The sequence below is a fragment of the Cucurbita pepo genome, chromosome 16 (genome assembly GCF_057944985.1).
Source record: "Cucurbita pepo subsp. pepo isolate OVF chromosome 16, ASM5794498v1, whole genome shotgun sequence".
NCBI lineage: Eukaryota > Viridiplantae > Streptophyta > Magnoliopsida > Cucurbitales > Cucurbitaceae > Cucurbita > Cucurbita pepo.
Genome location: NC_141813.1, coordinates 13,897,126 through 13,914,876, shown reverse-complemented (window position 1 = coordinate 13,914,876; position 17,751 = coordinate 13,897,126). Strand labels below are relative to the sequence as shown.

Sequence of the window (17,751 nt, the reverse complement as noted above, 5' to 3'; positions counted from 1 at the left end):
AGAGCGAGGGAGGAGATGGACCCAACGCCTCAAACCTAATAATATGAGAATGAAAATGGAATAATAAAAGACGGAGAAAAAAAGGAAGCAAAATGAAGGGATTGAAGCTGCAAACACAATTCATGATATTGAAGGCGCCCTTGCAAGATCAAAAACAGCGCCAAAGAAAGCAATCAGCTTCTTTATCAAAGTCACACCTGTGATTAACTGTTGAAAACCCAAAGAAATCTCTCTTCCTCTCTCTCTCTCTCTCTCTCTCTCTCTCTCTCTCTCCGTTTCTCTCTCTTCCTTTTGTTTTTGCCTTCCAACCCAAGGAAATAACTCGGACCTCAAAATACTGTTGCCACTTTCCATTTCAATCCCATACTTACGCCGAATCCGCTATGATCGTTGTTTCTGCATTGGGTTTCAATCGGGCTGCCATTGATGGGCGGGCTCGAGGTTTGAAAGGTAACCGGTGTTCGTGAGCCTTCTAAATCCCCAGACCCATCTCTGACTCCCAGATTTATGATTCTCCAATTTGTTTGAGTTGCCAAAACCTTGCCCCTACGACATGAATTCATCAAGTTTCCACGATAATGCTTCTGGGTCTTCCAATTCTTACGATGGCTATTCGAACTTCAGTTTCGTTACGCAATCGGTTCCTCGATCCAAGTCTGGTCTTACGAGGCCGAGGATGTCGAAGGTGAGGAGGCAAACGAATACCCAGGATTTGAGGTCTGCGGCGGTCCCGGAAACGTATCGACCCTCCACCGGGAATTCATTTCCGCCCTCAATTTGGGGTCAGGATTCTGTCTCCGGTAAATCTGGGTCGGGTGGGATTGGGAATCAGCCATTTGTATTTGGAGAAAATAGGAGCACCACCAGCTCGAATTTGGAGAAATCAGAGAGAGGAGTTCTTGATGGAATGAAGAAATTGAATATCGAAAGCGTGGATGAGTTTTCGATTGCCAGAGATGGGAAATTCAGCTTTAATGCTGGCAATAGAAGTTCGAGTAAAACTGAGGTTTTTGATAAAGGAGGCGATGAAGCCATTGAATCAAAGCTTCCGGATGACATGAGGAAATTGAACATTGAAGAAGGGCAAGGTAATGCTGCACGAATTGACAAAACTATAAATGAAAGTTCGAGGTTTAGATCAAATGAACAGGCTAAATTTGGTTTGTGGAGCAGTAATGTTGTTCATCCTCTAGTTTCAGAACTCCCCAACAAGTTGCAGCATTTGAACATTGAAGATAGTGGGCATCATGATAGCGGCAGTGCTGCATTTAAATCTGAGGGTGTGGATACGTTCGGATTGGACAAGGGTAAGGGTGTTACAAGCTCAGCAGATTCTCTTCCCGAGAAGATAAAAGGTTTGAGCATAAGGGGCACATCTAATTCAGCAAATATCAACACCCAAGGGACTGGTGGTAATTTTGTTGAGCAAAAGGATACAATGTTGTCAAGAAAGATGGAGGAGTTGAAACTAGATAAAAGGACACCTTCATCTGGAGTAACTGCAGAGAAGACAGAAATGCAAAATTTTAGTGATTTTGACCGAAATCTTGATCAACCATTGGCCACGGACATTAAATCTCAGAAGTTGCAGGAGTCTAAGGACATGGGAGGTGGTCAGGTTTCTTCATATGCACAACATGACGGTAATGATCAAAATGGTGTCGCTATGCCGCCTTCTTCAATTTTTTACAATGATATGCAACCTGTTGGTAGTACATTTCAAGTGACTGATACAAACAGAAACAAAGAAACAGATTACTTTCGCTCTATGAATAAACAAGAAAATACTGGATCGGCTTTTGTAGAATTTAAAACACCAGATGTCAAATCCAACATTTTTTCTGCTGGAATCAGTCCGAACTTTCAATTCAATGCACAGAGGGATCCAATTAGAGAATTTGGACCGAATAGTAGGAGTGGAAGGTATAATCCTACCGCGGCACAGTTGCGTGTTGATCAGGAGACTCATCATTTTGGTTCTTCAAGGGAAGGGGATCCCCTGGTGAGTTACAAGGCGTCTGAGCCCTATTCACCAATGGACGTTTCACCATACGAGGAAACACTAGCTGCTGATCCAATCTCTCGTGAAAATTCCGTGACATCCAATGAATCACTCAATCTTGACAACAACTCCATTGTATTTGACGAGTCAATCCCTGAAGTCTTAAATGATACTATAGACGAAGATCTGCTTAATGCTACAGAAAGCTTAAATATAAGTGAAACTAGTTTGGGTGCAACTGAAATAGAAGAAGATGAAGGCTCTATTTACCATTCTCATGCAAACCATGGTGCTGAAGCTCCTCTAGAGGAATCTGTTTCAGTTGCGGATACCGAAAGCTACAAATCTGCAAATGAAGAGTTGGATTTTAGTGGTGATCGAACAGCTATTTCAGAAGAAACAGAAGTCAGTTCGAGTTTGAAATTTGAGAGGCAGGATAGTGATGGCCGGAAGCAATTTAGTTTTTCTTCAAATTCAGAGGATGCATCCAGGTCAAACTTTATATTTGCTGCCTCATCTGCTGCCCAAAGTCAATTATCTGCATCCAAGCGCCAATACAAAAAGAAAAGTTGGGGAAAAGTTGGTCAAGAGTCTCATATTTCCTCAACAATTGCCATTGAAGTTCCGCTGTCATCTTCTTCTGCGCAATTTGTTACATTTACGGGAAATTCATCACCAATACCGGCTCAAAGGAGTCAGAAAGGAGATCCATCTATGGCTCAGTGCAAATATGGAGCTGACTCTTGGGTGAACAAAGACCAGGAGATGAAACAAGAGTCCGTTTCTACTATAGCAGCAACAGTTGCTGCCCAGGAGGCTTGTGAAAAGTGGAGATTGAGGTTAGTGTTTTGGTACTTATGATTGTTCTTGCCATAGATACCCTATAAGGTGTGTTCTTTGGAATTTTTCATTCCAACTAGGTGATTATCGTTTCTCTTTTGTTTACTTGACATTTTACAGAGGGAACCAGGCATATGCAAGTGGTGATTTATCTAAGGCTGAGGACCATTACACTCGAGGGGTGAATTGTATTTCAAGAGATGAGTCGTCTAGAAGCAGTCTCAGGGCTTTGATGCTTTGTTATAGCAATCGTGCAGCAACTAGAATGTCTCTTGGAAGATTGAGAGACGCAATCAGTGACTGTACAATGGCTGCTGCTATAGATCCTGGCTTTTATAAAGTGTACCTTAGAGCTGCAAAGTAAGATCTCGCTGTTTCTTTATTGTATAAGGCCTGCCTAATTCCGAGTTTGATACACACATATGCACTTGTCCGTAACTCTTTAAGATTACTTTGTTGACTTGCTATATTGAGTCAAAGTAATATTTTCGTACCAATAGTTAGTTGCTGAATCATTTATGTGTTTATTTAGCTGCAATTATATACATTTCGGGTGCCTACTATATGCAATGATTTGATAATGATAGCCATCACTTATTTTCTTGAGTTTGTTTATTGGACAATTTTTTTTTCCTGATTCAGTTGTAGTAAAAATGATTTCATCCAAAGATTTATAATGACCAAACAATAGGATAGCAGTTGGTTTGAATCTGGTAGTTTTCCATGGAACATAACTTATCTTATCAAAGTGACAAGTGAATTGTGCGACCTTTAACTTATGGCAAGCCGGGGTGTGTGCTTTGATGTGAGGCCTTTAGGGGAGAGGAACAATAGAATTTTCAAGGAAGTGGAGAGGGATAATAATGATGTCTTATTTTCATCCCTTGTTAGGTCTTATTTTGCATGGTCGGCCCCTTCGTTTAGAGGTGTTCCCTCTTGTGGGCTTAGTTTTTTTTTTCATGCCCTTGTATTCTTTTATTTTTTTCAATGAAAGTTGGCTTTTCATCCCCCCAAAAAAAGTAAAGTGTCCGAATTTATAATAATTTAGCATTGGAAAACTTTATTTAATATCCTTAGTAGGTGCATTAAGATTTTAACACCTGACCTCAAAATGCATTTGAGTTTACAGCTTAACTTCTGGACCATTGGACCATCGATGTAGGAGGCTATACCTACTCACTAATAGAATAAAAAAAAGAAAAAGAAGTACTAGACCAACAGAGAACATATAAGACATATAAAAGAATAATTTTGCTTCTCCTACCATCATGTGTTCTGGTCGCACCAGGAATGATTTGCAAGCGATTCTTTTTGTGTAGACCAGAACCTTTTAAAATAGCTGATTCTGGTTGTGCTTGGTTGCCGTACATAATCTCAGTAGTGGATAGTTTTTTTGTATAGAAATGTTTGTTGACTTTTTATGGATGGAACTGTGTGTTAAAGTAGATATTGAATTATGTTCATAACATATCGCTGAAGTACTATCTTATAAATTAGCTGTTTCCTTGGCCTTGGGGAAGTTGAGAATGCGTTTCAATATTTCACGAGATGCCTGCAGCCTGGGAATGTAGACCGAAAAATTGTAGTGGAAGCATCTGATGGTTTGCAAAATGCTCAGGTAACAAATTTCTTTCTAGGATATGATATCTTAATCTTTTTAGTTTTTGACGTGTATATTAACATCACTAGTGGAAGCCTAGTTTGTGCAATGATTATAAAAGCAGTGGATATTCTAGCCATGAGGAGTATTGGAACTCAATCATCTCTTTGCTTCCACATGATGTTCTCTGTCCCTTATTTTTTGTAATTATGACCAATTCGGCTTCTTTTTGTCACGCTTAGGCCTTATTGGAATATCTCATCTCCTTATTCTTTGTATGATCTTTCTCTCAATATAGTATACAGTTTCTTGTAAATAAATAAACAAAAAAACCAATGAATATTTTCATACTTCTTATTCTCAAGTTTACAAATAATATACTTCATGCCAATACTCTTCGGCTAATGAATATCGGGTTTGGTGGGTTACTCGTTACTTTTCCTTCAACCATTGAGAAATTGTAAGATTCGAGTACTAGTTTATTTCTTGAAAAAAGTTAATACATCGTAACACTTCCTATTGTCGCCCCAATTTTTCTAACTTATCATCGTGAACAGCATGTTAAATTGAAGCTCCACATATTTTTACGATCTTTTTGTTTATTATGATAGAGACAAACTTCTTGCGGGAGGTATATGTGGTTTTTTCCAAAATTTAGGTTAGGTTTTAGGTTTAGTTGATCGGTCACTTTTAATAGGTGTAACTAAGTTTTTTTATATGTCCAGTCTTATTATTTCTACTGGCTTGCAGAAAGTGTCTGAATGCATGAAACGTTTAGCTGAACTTCAGCTAAGAAGCACATCCAGTGATATGCAGAGTGCTCTGGAATTAATTTCTGATGCTTTGGTAATAAGCTCATGCTCAGAAAAATTGCTTGAAATGAAAGCAGAGGCTCTTTTCGTGGTTTGTTGCACTTCCCTATTGTTATTGTTGTGTTCTCTCTCTCTCATTTTTTCCCATTTCCCCTTCGTTTTTTTTGGGAGATTATATGGAATTTTACTTCAAGTAAACTAACTTTCACTTTCATCCGAGAGGCTCTGATCTTCATGCAGCATGACTATGTTCTGTTTGTTTTTTTTTCCCAAAAAAAAAAAAAAAAAAAATCTGCAGCTTCGAAGATACGAGGAGGTGATTCAGCTTTGTGAGCAGACCTTAGATTCTGCCGAAAAAAATTGTCCTTCAGAAGATATTGTCAGTCAGACCTCTAATCTGGATGCTTCTGAAATTTCAAAGAAGTTTTACTTTAGGATTTGGCGATGCCGCTTGACACTCAAGTCCTACTTCCTTCTGGGAAAACTTGAGGAGGGTCTGGCTTCTTTAGAAATGCAAGAAGAGAAAGCGTCTACAATGATCGGGTAATTTGTTATGCTTCCGAACATTACTATACTAGATTTCAAAATCTCTTCTTTTCGGCTGGAAAACAGATAAAAAAAAAAAAAGTAAACTGCAAAGAAGATTAATTAGAGACGAAAAAGATTATTTTCATTATCAGAAAATGGAATTGTGGGGCTTTCCCGGTTTGATAATTTTAAGTTCCAGGAATGGAAGAAAGTTTTTGGAGTCATCAATACCACTAGCCACTACCATGAGGGAGCTCCTACGTCACAAGGTATCCCAAGTCAATTGCTTTCTATATGTGCATTACTATTTCAAATTTCTCCATTCTATTAGCCATAACTCGATCATATTCATATATCATTTTCCAATGCTGTTCATTTTAACGATCCTTCGGATTTTCAGACAGACCATATTCTATTCAAGTTTGAACTCTTCATGATATGTGAATTACCGATTGTATATTTACTATGTGCCTTCTTGGAAATCCGTGTAAAAAGAGAAGATGATTCTGGTGAAATTGAAATAATTCTACTAGGCAGCAACAAATGTCTCTGTCGGCATGATTTTGGTCCGTGAAGGAAATAAAATATCTTTGTGCAAGTAAATACGAAGTACGAAGTTTAGACAATTCAACCTTATTTTTCCTTTCTAGGAAATGAGTAAAGATGAGAAATTAGCCCAGCTCACAAGGGCTTACACAGATTCTTCATTTGGCTTTAGTTAAAGAAAAAACCGGAGTTATAAAAAAAAAAAAAAAGTTATGTAAAGTGTTCCAAAGGGAAGCATTGAAAATCAATCCCAAACCTCATTTTTTCCGGCTTATCACGAAATTCTTTGGTTTCTTTCCCACCAGACTTCTCAAAGAAGTCACTTCATAGCAAATTCAATAGCACCTTTCCCTTTAGATGGACAGGGCTGCCAATCAAAACTTGCTTCAAACAAATCTGGCAAAACTTTAAGCGCATGGTTTTTCCTTTGAAGCAGGAAGCCTCACAATGATCTCCTCTTTTCTCATATATGAGTACAAGCTTGATGATGGTTGTAGTACTATGTTTTGAAAGACACTTGGGTGGGGCAATCACCTTTATCAGAATCATTTCCCAGACTGTTTGGCCTTTCTGTTTCAAAGGAAGCTTCTGTGGCTGATCACTGGAACCATAAATTGGTATCATGGGCTATGGATTTTAGAAGAAACTTTAAAGAAGAGGAAGTCACACAATGGGCTACCCTGATTTCCATCTTATCATCCGAACAGTTTAATTCCAGCTAGGTTAAATGGCTTTGGGGGTTGGAGAAATCTGGGTTTCTCCACAAATATTTTTTACTGTCATATTTGCATTGATTCGTTATTGTAAATACTCCATATCAATTTAGCTGAGAGGACATCTTATCTCCATAGTCCTTCCCCCCACTAAATGACTGCAGGCTGCTGGGAATGAAGCATTTCAGGCAGGGAGGTATTCAGAAGCCGTTGAACACTATACAGCTGCTTTGTCATGCAATGTTGAGTCACGTCCTTTCACAGCTGTTTGTTTCTGCAATCGGGCTGCTGCATACAAAGCTCAAGGCCAAGTTATTGATGCTATTGCCGATTGTAGTCTTGCCATAGCCCTTGATGAAGAATATTTCAAGGTAACTTTTCTTTTACTTTTATATTAAAATTTCTATAAATACTACGAACCCAGCTGTCAGAACTTATCTAGATGGTGCATTAGAATAGACATTTGATTCAAATATAATTCCACTTGGTAAAAATGGTTGAATTTAGTTTGGTAATATTGCGTGGGCTTAGTGGTGGAATTTTCCTCATACATACTAGCTTTCAAAATAAACGTTCACTTTTATTGCACTCCAATGAATGGTATGACCAGAATTTATAGTGTGCTTGTATTGATTCTGATGGAAGAAAAGCAGGTCGGGTACTAGGGGGACTTTCTTTTAAGGAAAGGACTTCTTGGTCTTGCATCCAACTTTCTTGTAAAGTAGGTATTGTTGACTGTCGCATTTGAATTTAGAAGAAATTTATGAACAAAGTATGTTTTAGTATCAATATCTCAAAGGCATGTCCTGAAATGGAGTAAACATTATACTTCAATGTCTTAAGAAGCTAAAATTTTAAATTGGATCCTTTTAGTTGAGCTAGAATTGGGATGCGTAAAGCTTAAACTGATGCAGAAAAATATAATTGCAATAAGTGGAAATGAAATGCTCGTTCAAGTGCAACTTTTTTTTGCATACCCCCGCAGTGCTCCACCAAAAATGCTCAGTGTTTTAAGGATATTGATATATTATCTGGCGATCATATAATTCTTGTGTTTAGTTAACAGGTTACCTTTCTGTTTGGTATAAATAAAAAACAAAGAACAAATAACAGCAATTTTTAATGTTGAAGTCAATACCAAATAATTTTAGGAATATCTAAATATAATTTTTCAAAAGACAAAAAATCCTAAGTATCCCCTAATTCTTCTTGGTTTACCCGAAGAAAAATTAAAATGCCACTGTAATGAGCACTAGCATGAATCTTAACATGTTTTGATTGAGCTTTTATATACACAGGCAATTTCTAGACGGGCCACGTTGTATGAAATGATTAGAGACTATGGTCAAGCAGCTAATGATCTCCAAAAGCTTGTATCACTTTTGTCGAAGGAATTAGAGAAGACCTATAAGTATGCGCCTTCTGATAGATCGAGTACCAGTACAAATGATTTGAGACAAGCTCATCAACAGCTTGCAGAAGTTGAAGAAGAATCGAGAAAGGAAATTCCATTGGACATGTACCTAATTCTGTAAGTATCATCCATCATTTAACAAGTTTGTTAAGAAAGAGCTGGCTTTCTTTGAGATGTTGCATTTGGCAGTGAAAATCGTGGTTTAGATTTTAAGTTTGTGGATTAATCTATTAGAATATTTCCAACTTTTGAGTATTAAAATAACTTGTTTTTTCAATCAATGCAACGGTTTAAATTTTATAATTCAATACAAATATTCAAATACTAAAACAAAACAAAGAGACCCCTCTTTCCCTTTCCATTTGAGTTATCAAATTGATGTTATACTGAACACGATGTTCATATAAACACCTATTCATGTCCTTCCCTTCCCCCTTTCCGGATCCATTTCATTCTGTCAGTCTTCGTATATATATATATATATATTTTTTTTTTGTCTGCTGGGGATAGTAATCCTTTGTGCGTTACATGAGATGGCACGGTGCTTATGAAATGGGGTCAAGGGTCTAAGAAGATCCCACGTTGTGAGCTACGGTGGGTGATTTAAGCACCAGTGCAATAATATTTATTAGTTGTCCTCTGCTTTATGCAGTTGTCAATAATATTTATTTAATTGACAACTACATTTGTTCAGTACAGTTCAGCTCAAAACATTAGAGGAACCTTTACTGCTGTTTGTGGTGGTGTAAGATATTGCATCTAAAACTTAGCAGTAGGATGATAAATTTAAGAGAGGTCCTTTAATTTCAGGTTATGAGATTCACTAGTAATTTTACTTTGATGGCAGGGGAGTTGATCCATCTGCATCTTCCGCTGAAATTAAGAAGGCATACAGGAAAGCTGCTCTCAGATACCATCCAGACAAGGTTTAATTTTGTCTACTTTTTTTATATGCTTATTTGTTTCGTGTGTTTTCTTAATATTCGTTGCTCATTTGTTTAGGCTGGCCAATCCTTGGCTAGAGCAGACAATGGCGATAACGTGCTATGGAAGGATATAGCTGGAGGAGTCCACCAGGATGCTGATAAACTTTTTAAAATGATTGGAGAGGCATATGCAGTACTCTCGGATCCTATTAAGGTAACTGAAAGGTTCCTATCATCTCTTCTGGCCTGTTGGGATAGTTTTTTTGTAACTTCTTTTGGAAGGTTCTTCCCCAACTTTTGTATAAAAATTGGTTTCTTTCTCTTCATGGACATCTCTTAGTTTTACACAAGTCAATCTCACATATCATGCTAGGCTATGCTTTTTTCGATTTTACTTCTAGGTAATACAGCTCTATACATTTTATCAGATGATAATAGCCTTAAAGGTAGAACCGATCTGTTTTTTCAGCGCTCCCGATATGATGCGGAAGAAGAGATGAGGACTGCCCAGAAGAAACGCAATGGAAGCAGCACCCCTAGATCTCACACAGATGTTCATCAAAGTCATCAATTTGAAAGAAATAGTGCTAGGCCTCAGTGGCGAGATCTATGGAGATCTTATGGTTCTCGAGGATCAGAATTTACTCGATCAACCAGGTATTCGTAAGAACTCTTTGCCAACATGCCATGATGGAATGAGGTTTTACACTAGAGCTCATCAAATAAATGATCTTTCCATCAAGAAATCCTGCAGCGGTTTGACCCCTCATAGTGAGACTGGCCAAAAGTTGACAATGGCTTCATGGGGGTCCCTGATGGCTAAATCTTGAAAAAGAGGTCGAGGTCTGACCCTTAACACACCAACCTTGATGCCATAAGGGAAGTAAAATGGTGTTCCAGATTTTCATTTCCATCTAGTAGCTTGTCCATACAATTGAGAGTGAGGTTTGGTGATCTTATAGGCGACAGATTTGATTATAGAGTGAAAAAAAAAAAAAAAAAAAAGAGACAGAAAGGACCAAAAAAAGAAAAATGTTCCCTTTTAAAACAAAACAAAACAAAATGAAGGATGATGATTTGCAGCTTTCCAAGGTTTTCCTTTCCTTTGAACAATATTTTCTGCTCATCTTTTCTGGGGATCCCATTGTGGGTTAGTTCTTCGTAGTGGCATGTACAGACAGAAGAGATGGGTAAACAAGTGTGTTACAACTTACACCATCTAATGGCTGTGGCTGAGTCTCTAACAACATTCTAACACCAGAAAGAAGGATAATTCTTACAGTTTAGAGCTTCAACAATGTGGTAATTACCATTTCTGCGTAACGTTTTTGTGTGTTTCTTCATGTACCCTCTTCTTTTTTACACTCAATGTCAAGTTTTAATCTGTTGTGGGTGACTACCAGTCCAGATCTTCATGCTGATCACTGTATGTGGTCTTTTCTCTTTTTTTCTCTTTTTTTTTTCTTTTTTTCTTTTTTCTTTTTCTTTTAGTTGTTTAAAGAGTGATGTATTCTGAAAAATGAAAAAAAAAGAAAAACAGAACTTATAGACTGTCTGTGAACACCATTGACATGACATGGGTGCTTCATTTTGTAAATGGTTTTTTGGAATGAAGTTTTATGAATACCAATTTTGTGTTTGATAGATTTTAGTTTGGAAACATACATTATGAAGATAATTATGAGTTGAAGCAAAGTTTATATGTCAAGCACGTTGTTTTTCAGGTTCTTAAACTACGTGTGGGCAATATTCTACTTGATTCAGGATCAGGGTGTGATCCTTTTGCTTCCGATCTATATACTTAAAAACCTTTTTTTTTTTTAAGTATTGAGGCTTGCTTTCTACGTGTTTAAACACTTTATTTACTTAAAAAGCCATTCCTTGTGAACTTCTACAAATACGTCGTTCCTCTACACCGTGACTTCCATCATAGCTAACAAATAAAAATGAAGTTTCACTTGTCAACACAAGTTTGGTCATTGTTTTCTTGAAACAAATGTCGATACTTTTTAAGAAACAAAGAAGAGAATGGGAGATTATTCATGTTTTCATTGTGCAAAATAATTTTCTAGAAACAAAAACAGAGAAATCGTACTACATATAAATTACATGAATTTCCTTCTCGTCATCTGCTATCCACAAAGCAGCTTGATCTTATCAAATTAAACCCAGAAAAGGAGCATACTCCATAAATCAACTTCTTCCAATGCCTGTAAATCATAATCAAATTATCGAACGGTTGATTAAGCCAAGTCAACCCATTACATTTTGAGTTTGAAATTACTCCAGAGAAAAAACACTTTTCATTGAACAACTAGTTATATGCTTGAAGCACTTCTAGTATTTTTTTAGTGCTTTTAAATTTTTTTAAATGCTTTTGATTATTTAGTCCAAACCCTTGAAAATTTAGGGAAGTGCTTTTAACAGGCTAAAATAACTATTCACCATAGAAAATGAGATCCCAAACTCACTTTTACATAGAGATGACACCATCAATTGAGTGCAAACCCAGGAAGTTGACAAACGAAAATTCAGTATTATGGAGGAACATCAGACATATATTCCTAAACCAAGTTCTTTGGGCTCTGTTTCAACCATCCATGGAGGCCTGTTAAGATTTAAAAAGGTGATTATGATAATAGCAAGCTGGAGTACTAATCAGGAGATACATGTGTACTGATTGGAATCGGCTAGATTCATCTTACTTGTTCATCACAAAATTGATTGTCCCGTGGGCAGCACGTCTTAGAAGAATTTCCCTCGCCTCAACTGCTATTCCTTCAGGCTGTATGAGGATGTGATTAAACTTAAAGCCAACGACAAACTTTCAGTGTAAATATTTCAGACACTGTATATACCTCTTCAGGAAACCAAACTCCAGGTTGTGTGCTTCCCTCCAGAACAGCAATAGCGAATGCAGCTGTTGAATATCCCACTGATCTGAAAAAGTTCCAATATAACACAAAATGTGAAGATTGCATATAGACAACTGGAAGTTGAATGAGAACATCTCTTAAGGAGGAGGAGAATAAGAAGAGAGGAGGGGTGAAACCCTTACTGGGAAAGCCTCCGATGACTGAAAATCCCCACTGTGTTTTGCCCATTCGAACACTCCAAATCAACCTACATAAAAAGAGCAAGTGTTGGGAAACTTTTTCTACACAAGTAGGTTCAGACATCATAAGAAATTTGGTGCCTCACCCTCATGGATACACGCTCTCCAGCAAGACCATCAAATGCTCGAACAAAAGGATCAAACAGTTGAACCAAATTCTGAACTTTGCTTCTATCTCTAAAATATTCCTGCATCATTTAGTCAATCTTCGATTGATATAGGAACCCGTGTTCATTGTACGTGATGTTTCATTGGAGAGGTAAGTTGTATATCTTTTTGGTTCTTGATAATTTTATTTAGAAAACTTTCCATATTCTCGCACAATGGCATGCATGGAAATGTAAGGCAGCCATTGTACGATCGCAGGAAAAACTTCCTTTTGGGTTAACTTCTGACATAGAATTTGTGATAAAAATAGATAATTCAACTCGTACCATAGGAAGAAGATTAGTCAATGCCAACATTCCCCAATTCCAAAAAAATGGCGCAGTTCCAAAACGAGCACTAACTGACGGCACTCCCAGGATCTCATGTGCAGTTCTTACCTCTGGCAAATTCCTGAAAGAAATATGATTTTACTCAGGATGCAGCTTAAATGTTTCAAAGCAAAGAAGTTAAATTGTCCCACAAAGTGACGTCTAGTGCATGAAGTATTTCACCAAAAGAGCAAGCAAAAACTTCAATCCTTAAGTTGATAAAAGAAATGGAAGGCTATGAATAATATTCAGTTAACCACAACTTGAAACCATCGGCTTAATTTAGAAGAGTTCTGCATATATGGACTAGCCAGGATACATCACCGAACATATATGTGAAATGTGAATTATATCCGCCTCCAAGATTTAGATAATGGATTCCTAAGACAGTTTGAACTATAAAAGCATGTAGACTGTCCAAGATGTTGAGGATTGTTGGGAGGGAGTCACACCTTTGCTAATTTAGGAAATAATCATGGGTAACGAAATAATCATGGGTTGAGTTTATAAGTAAGGAATACATCTCCATTGATATGAGGCGGAAGCCCAAAGCAAAGATATGAGAGCGTATGCTCAAAGTAGACAATATCATGAAGAGCAGTAATTCCTTTCTAACACAAGAGACTTCCTATGATTGGTTTAAAGTAAATCACTATATACGTGTGAAATATTGCACGATCAATGCTTTGCTACATAGAATGAACTTACAGAAGAAATACATCTTTCTTCCCAATTCCTTTTCCGAAGTCAATGTTGAGCATTCCACTATAAGGTTTTAGTTTGAGCTTTTCCCCTGCTTCCAAGGTCATGTGTGGTGCATCAGTTGCCACCCAGAATACGATACATAATCGACATATTGTATAGACAAACACAGAAGTCTCAGGCGACACTGACCTTTATTATAGGCGACCACCTCCTCTCCCAGCAGTAAGAAACTGGTAGCTAATATAGTTGGGCCAGCACCACCAGTGCCTGCAGTGTAGTAGTAGAATCTGAGACAAGAATTTACATTTAGTTGCTGAAGAAATTGCATCCCATCAATTTTTAGATTGTGTTATATGAACGACTTCAAAGTTTTCTAGCTTAACAGAAGGTTGTATTGAAATGAACTTGCGAAGAAAGATGACACTAAGATTCTAAACGTAATCCCCAATTAGAACATCGCCAAAACATTTTGCAATCGTCCCAAATCATGCAAAAATTGAAATCTTTTGATCTGGTTTTCTTCCATATTCATACAAAATTTTCACACTATGGAAACTTCTCAAAAGGAATCCATAGATCTATGAGAAATGATACGAAATGAACAAAAGATAATAAATGTTTATTCCGCTGTGGTCAATGGGATTTGTTTACCACCTTAGGTACCAATGCAATATTGAATTATAATGATGGGGAAAAGTATGCTTTATCAGTCATGAGGCTTCTTGACCAGTCGCAAGATTATCAGGGACTTCACCTTAGCCTCTCGGGCTCACACTTGCTTTCATCTCTCGCAACACGTACAAGCTCTGCTGCCATTACTGGCATGGTACAATAGGAAATACTCAGTCAGACGAAAATATTGACTAGAATATATCCATTGAAAACTAAACTTCGACCTATAAACACTTGCCCATTAGTTCAGGTCCAATGGATTGGTTGAAACGGTGCATTACATTTGGGAACTTTGCATAATCACATATTAAGAACTATCCAAATTGGAGTGCACAATAAGAACATGGATATTATGTACCATTGCTCACTCCAGGATAAATGCCAGCAGTTGTAATTGCTGGAATATTTGCTTCTATAGCTTTATTCTTGAAAGATTTTGCATTCTGTGAATAGTTTGAATCATCACAGACATCAACGTAGGCTGTCTGCAGAAGCAGGTAGACAAAGAATTTCATCAATATATGAGCATAAAAGTGAGATTTTTAATGCAAATGCAGCCCTTTCCTTGGTCTTTATGGAAGCTTCAAGTACAGTGCACTTCTCCGTCTGTTGGAAAGGGCCAGCCGTATGAACTACAAGATCAACATCTGTAGTGACAGCTACGGATGTCAGTTAAGCGCCCTTGGTGGCCAAAATGTTAAGACATTTAAACGCAATTGGTTTAGGGTGCAAGGTTTTCATGTGTTTTGATCCAGACAGACATATGATAAATCAAGATATCTGCAACTATACAAAAAGGGAAAATATGTATACATAATAACTTCATTTTAATGTTCATAGACCGCAAGAAAATCGGTTACTACAGTGTTAGGATCGGGAGGTTCATATTTCACACGCGAAACGGACGAAATTGGAAAAGAAATAGAGCCAAAGACTAACGTTAATGTAACAACTTAGCCCACCACTAGCGGATATTGTCTTCTTTGGGCATCTCCTTCCAGAGCTTCCCCTCAAGGTTTTAAAACACGTCTCCTAGGGAGAGGTTTCTACACCTTATAAAGAATGTTTCGTTCCCTTCTTCAACCGATGTGGGATCTCACAATTCACTCCCCTTGGGTTCAGCGTTACCTCCGGGTGTCTGGCTCTGGTACCATTTATAACAACCCGTGCTCATACCCAAATAAAACAATATCTGCTAGCAGTGGACTTGGACTGTTACAAATGGTATCAGAGCCAGACACCAGACTGCGTACCAGCAAGGATGCTAGGTCACTAAGGACGGTGAATTGTGAGATCTCATATTGGTTGGAGAAGATAACGCAACATTCTTTGTAATGGTGTGGAAATCTTTTCCTAATAAACGCGTTTTAAAACCGTAAGGCAGTGATATGTAACGAGCCAAAACGGACAATATTGGCTAGTGGTGAGCTTGTAGAGTTAAAATCATAAATTATCAGAAGAATCAGTATACCTCTCAAAGCAGCCTCCAACATTTTAGCATTCTCAACATCGACTTCCACAAACCGAGAGTTTCTCCCGAGTGTCGCAACCATAGCTTCACCCTTTTCCCTGTCACAGCAAGCACTTATATTATTCTGAATTTCAAATTCGAAATCGCTCATCGTCATCGACTAACAATCAGTAATCAACATTTTAGGTTTGTAAAAACAAAGTTCTTGACAAATAAACACCAAAATGCCGAAATTAACAGAGAAGCGAAGAAATTCAAATTCCAACATGTCTACGAGGAAGTAAAACTAGCATTATTCAAATTAACACAGAAGGCTTACCTGTTTCGACCACCGATGGCAATCTGAAGGTCGGGACAGAACTTGGAGAGAGCAGTGGCAGTGGAGGCTCCAACCCGGCCGGTGCCTCCGAGTACCAAAACCCTAGAATTGCGAACATTCTGAGGCAGTTGAAGTGGAAGTTCAGTGTCGGCGGTGGCCATGGCCATTGGAGAGAAGCTTTTCAAACGGAAGAAAGCTCCCGCCATTGTTTGCCGCTCTTCTCCGCACAGGCGAGTTCTCTGCAGTCCGAGTCCTCTCTAGTTCCATTATCCGTTTATCGTTGCTGCTGACGTGGCATCCCCACCTTCTTACGAACAAGTGGACAAAATGGGTATAGGCTTATGAAAATGTTCCAAGAAAAATAAAATAACAAAAAATTAATGAAATGGTTTAAATATAATCAATTTGGCTATTTAAATTATATGTTAGTCCCTCAAATTACAAGTGGAACATTATTTGGTAAGATTTGTTAGAAATCACCCATCTCCCATCTTTACGTATTGTCAAATTTGAGTATAAACTTTCATGAGCTTCTCAAAATGCCTCATTCCAGTTAAGATAATATTTCTCACTTATAAATTTATGGTATTCCACTAAATTAGTTAATATGGACTCATTCCCAATAATAATCTTCAATCAGATTCACCTTCTATATTTATGTGGGTCCCAGTAGATAGTCCAAAAAGTGGCTTAATTATATTACAGGCATGTCCTTCCCCAATTAAACAAATGACACATTCCTTTTAATTCCCTAAACTAAACAATTGGGATTATTCTAATAACAACAATACCATGGCTGCTGGTCTCTTCAATATTAGTACATTTATATTAATAACAAAATATATATATATATATATATATTTATAAATTTAATTTTAAAAAATTAAAACAGCTATTCAATGAATCTCTAATTTTTTATTTTTTATTTTAAAAAATTGTATTTTTTGTTTTTACTATTAATTTATATTAATCTTTGTCATCTATAACATAACCTTTACATTATTAACCAAATTAACATAATATAACGAAATTTTACGGTAAGGTCTATAATCAAAATTTTCAAAATAAAATAGTTACCAAGCTAAATTAAAATAATAATAATAAAAAAGGTAAAAAAAAATGTCTGTGGGGATAGATATTAGTCACCAACCGTGTAAAGGTTTATGAAAAAGACACCAAAGAAAATAAAAGCAGCCACACCTCTCTCTCTTTAGACTATAGGTTTTGGCACTTTGATTGGCAAGGGATACCTTTTTAAGTCAAGTTGAACATAAAGCTAAAACTAAACAAACCCAACCTCCCACAATCCCTCGCGTCGCTCTCATCTCTACTATTCCCTATTTTTAATAGTAAACGACTTTTTTTATGAACTTTTTAATTTACATGCGTGTCTAATCGAACATAGTTCAATTGATTAAAGTATGTCTGATCAAGAAGTTCGAGGTTCATTTATTAGCATTTGTTGTTGAACTAAGTAATAATAAATAAATAAATAAGACATTTTATATGTGATCTCATGCTATAATTTATACGTGAAACCTAATTTGAGTTTTATAAACAAAACCCACTTTCCAAATTACTATTTTGTTTTAACCCGTAATATAATAATCAA

At 37.1% G+C, this 17,751-nt stretch overlaps 2 protein-coding genes across 4 annotated transcripts; one reads left to right on the top strand and one right to left on the bottom strand.

Moving 5' to 3' along the window:
* Nucleotides 1–59: 59 nt before the first annotated feature.
* On the top strand, nt 60–11,025 carry LOC111777185 (uncharacterized). 2 transcript variants are annotated; one of them, XM_023656657.2, is made up of 12 exons: nt 60–1,088; nt 1,194–2,841; nt 2,963–3,202; nt 4,340–4,460; nt 5,193–5,345; nt 5,553–5,797; nt 5,982–6,051; nt 7,206–7,412; nt 8,340–8,572; nt 9,303–9,381; nt 9,458–9,595; nt 9,851–11,025. In XM_023656657.2, exons 1-12 carry the CDS (start codon nt 554–556, stop codon nt 10,046–10,048), a joined length of 3,867 nt encoding a protein of 1,288 aa, XP_023512425.2. In that variant the 5' UTR covers nt 60–553; the 3' UTR covers nt 10,049–11,025. The 2 variants fall into 2 exon arrangements, with proteins under 2 accessions (XP_023512425.2, XP_023512424.2); XM_023656656.2 differs by having other exon boundaries at nt 61–2,841.
* Nucleotides 11,026–11,382: 357 nt separating this feature from the next.
* On the bottom strand, nt 11,383–16,409 carry LOC111777791 (Saccharopine dehydrogenase). Of its 2 annotated transcripts, XR_015412115.1 has the most exons (14): nt 16,140–16,409; nt 15,821–15,918; nt 14,916–14,996; nt 14,708–14,836; nt 14,432–14,495; nt 13,867–13,964; nt 13,681–13,765; nt 12,931–13,054; nt 12,583–12,684; nt 12,440–12,504; nt 12,240–12,321; nt 12,087–12,166; nt 11,853–11,989; nt 11,383–11,591 (listed from the first exon to the last, which is right to left on the bottom strand). XR_015412115.1 is itself a non-coding variant. In XM_087118506.1 (13 exons), the coding sequence occupies exons 1-13, from the start codon at nt 16,343–16,345 to the stop codon at nt 11,932–11,934; spliced, it is 1,272 nt and encodes a 423-aa protein (XP_086974632.1). In that variant the 5' UTR covers nt 16,346–16,409; the 3' UTR covers nt 11,602–11,931. The 2 variants fall into 2 exon arrangements, 1 of the variants encoding a protein (XP_086974632.1); XM_087118506.1 differs by lacking the exon at nt 11,383–11,591 and having other exon boundaries at nt 11,602–11,989.
* Nucleotides 16,410–17,751: the final 1,342 nt, after the last annotated feature.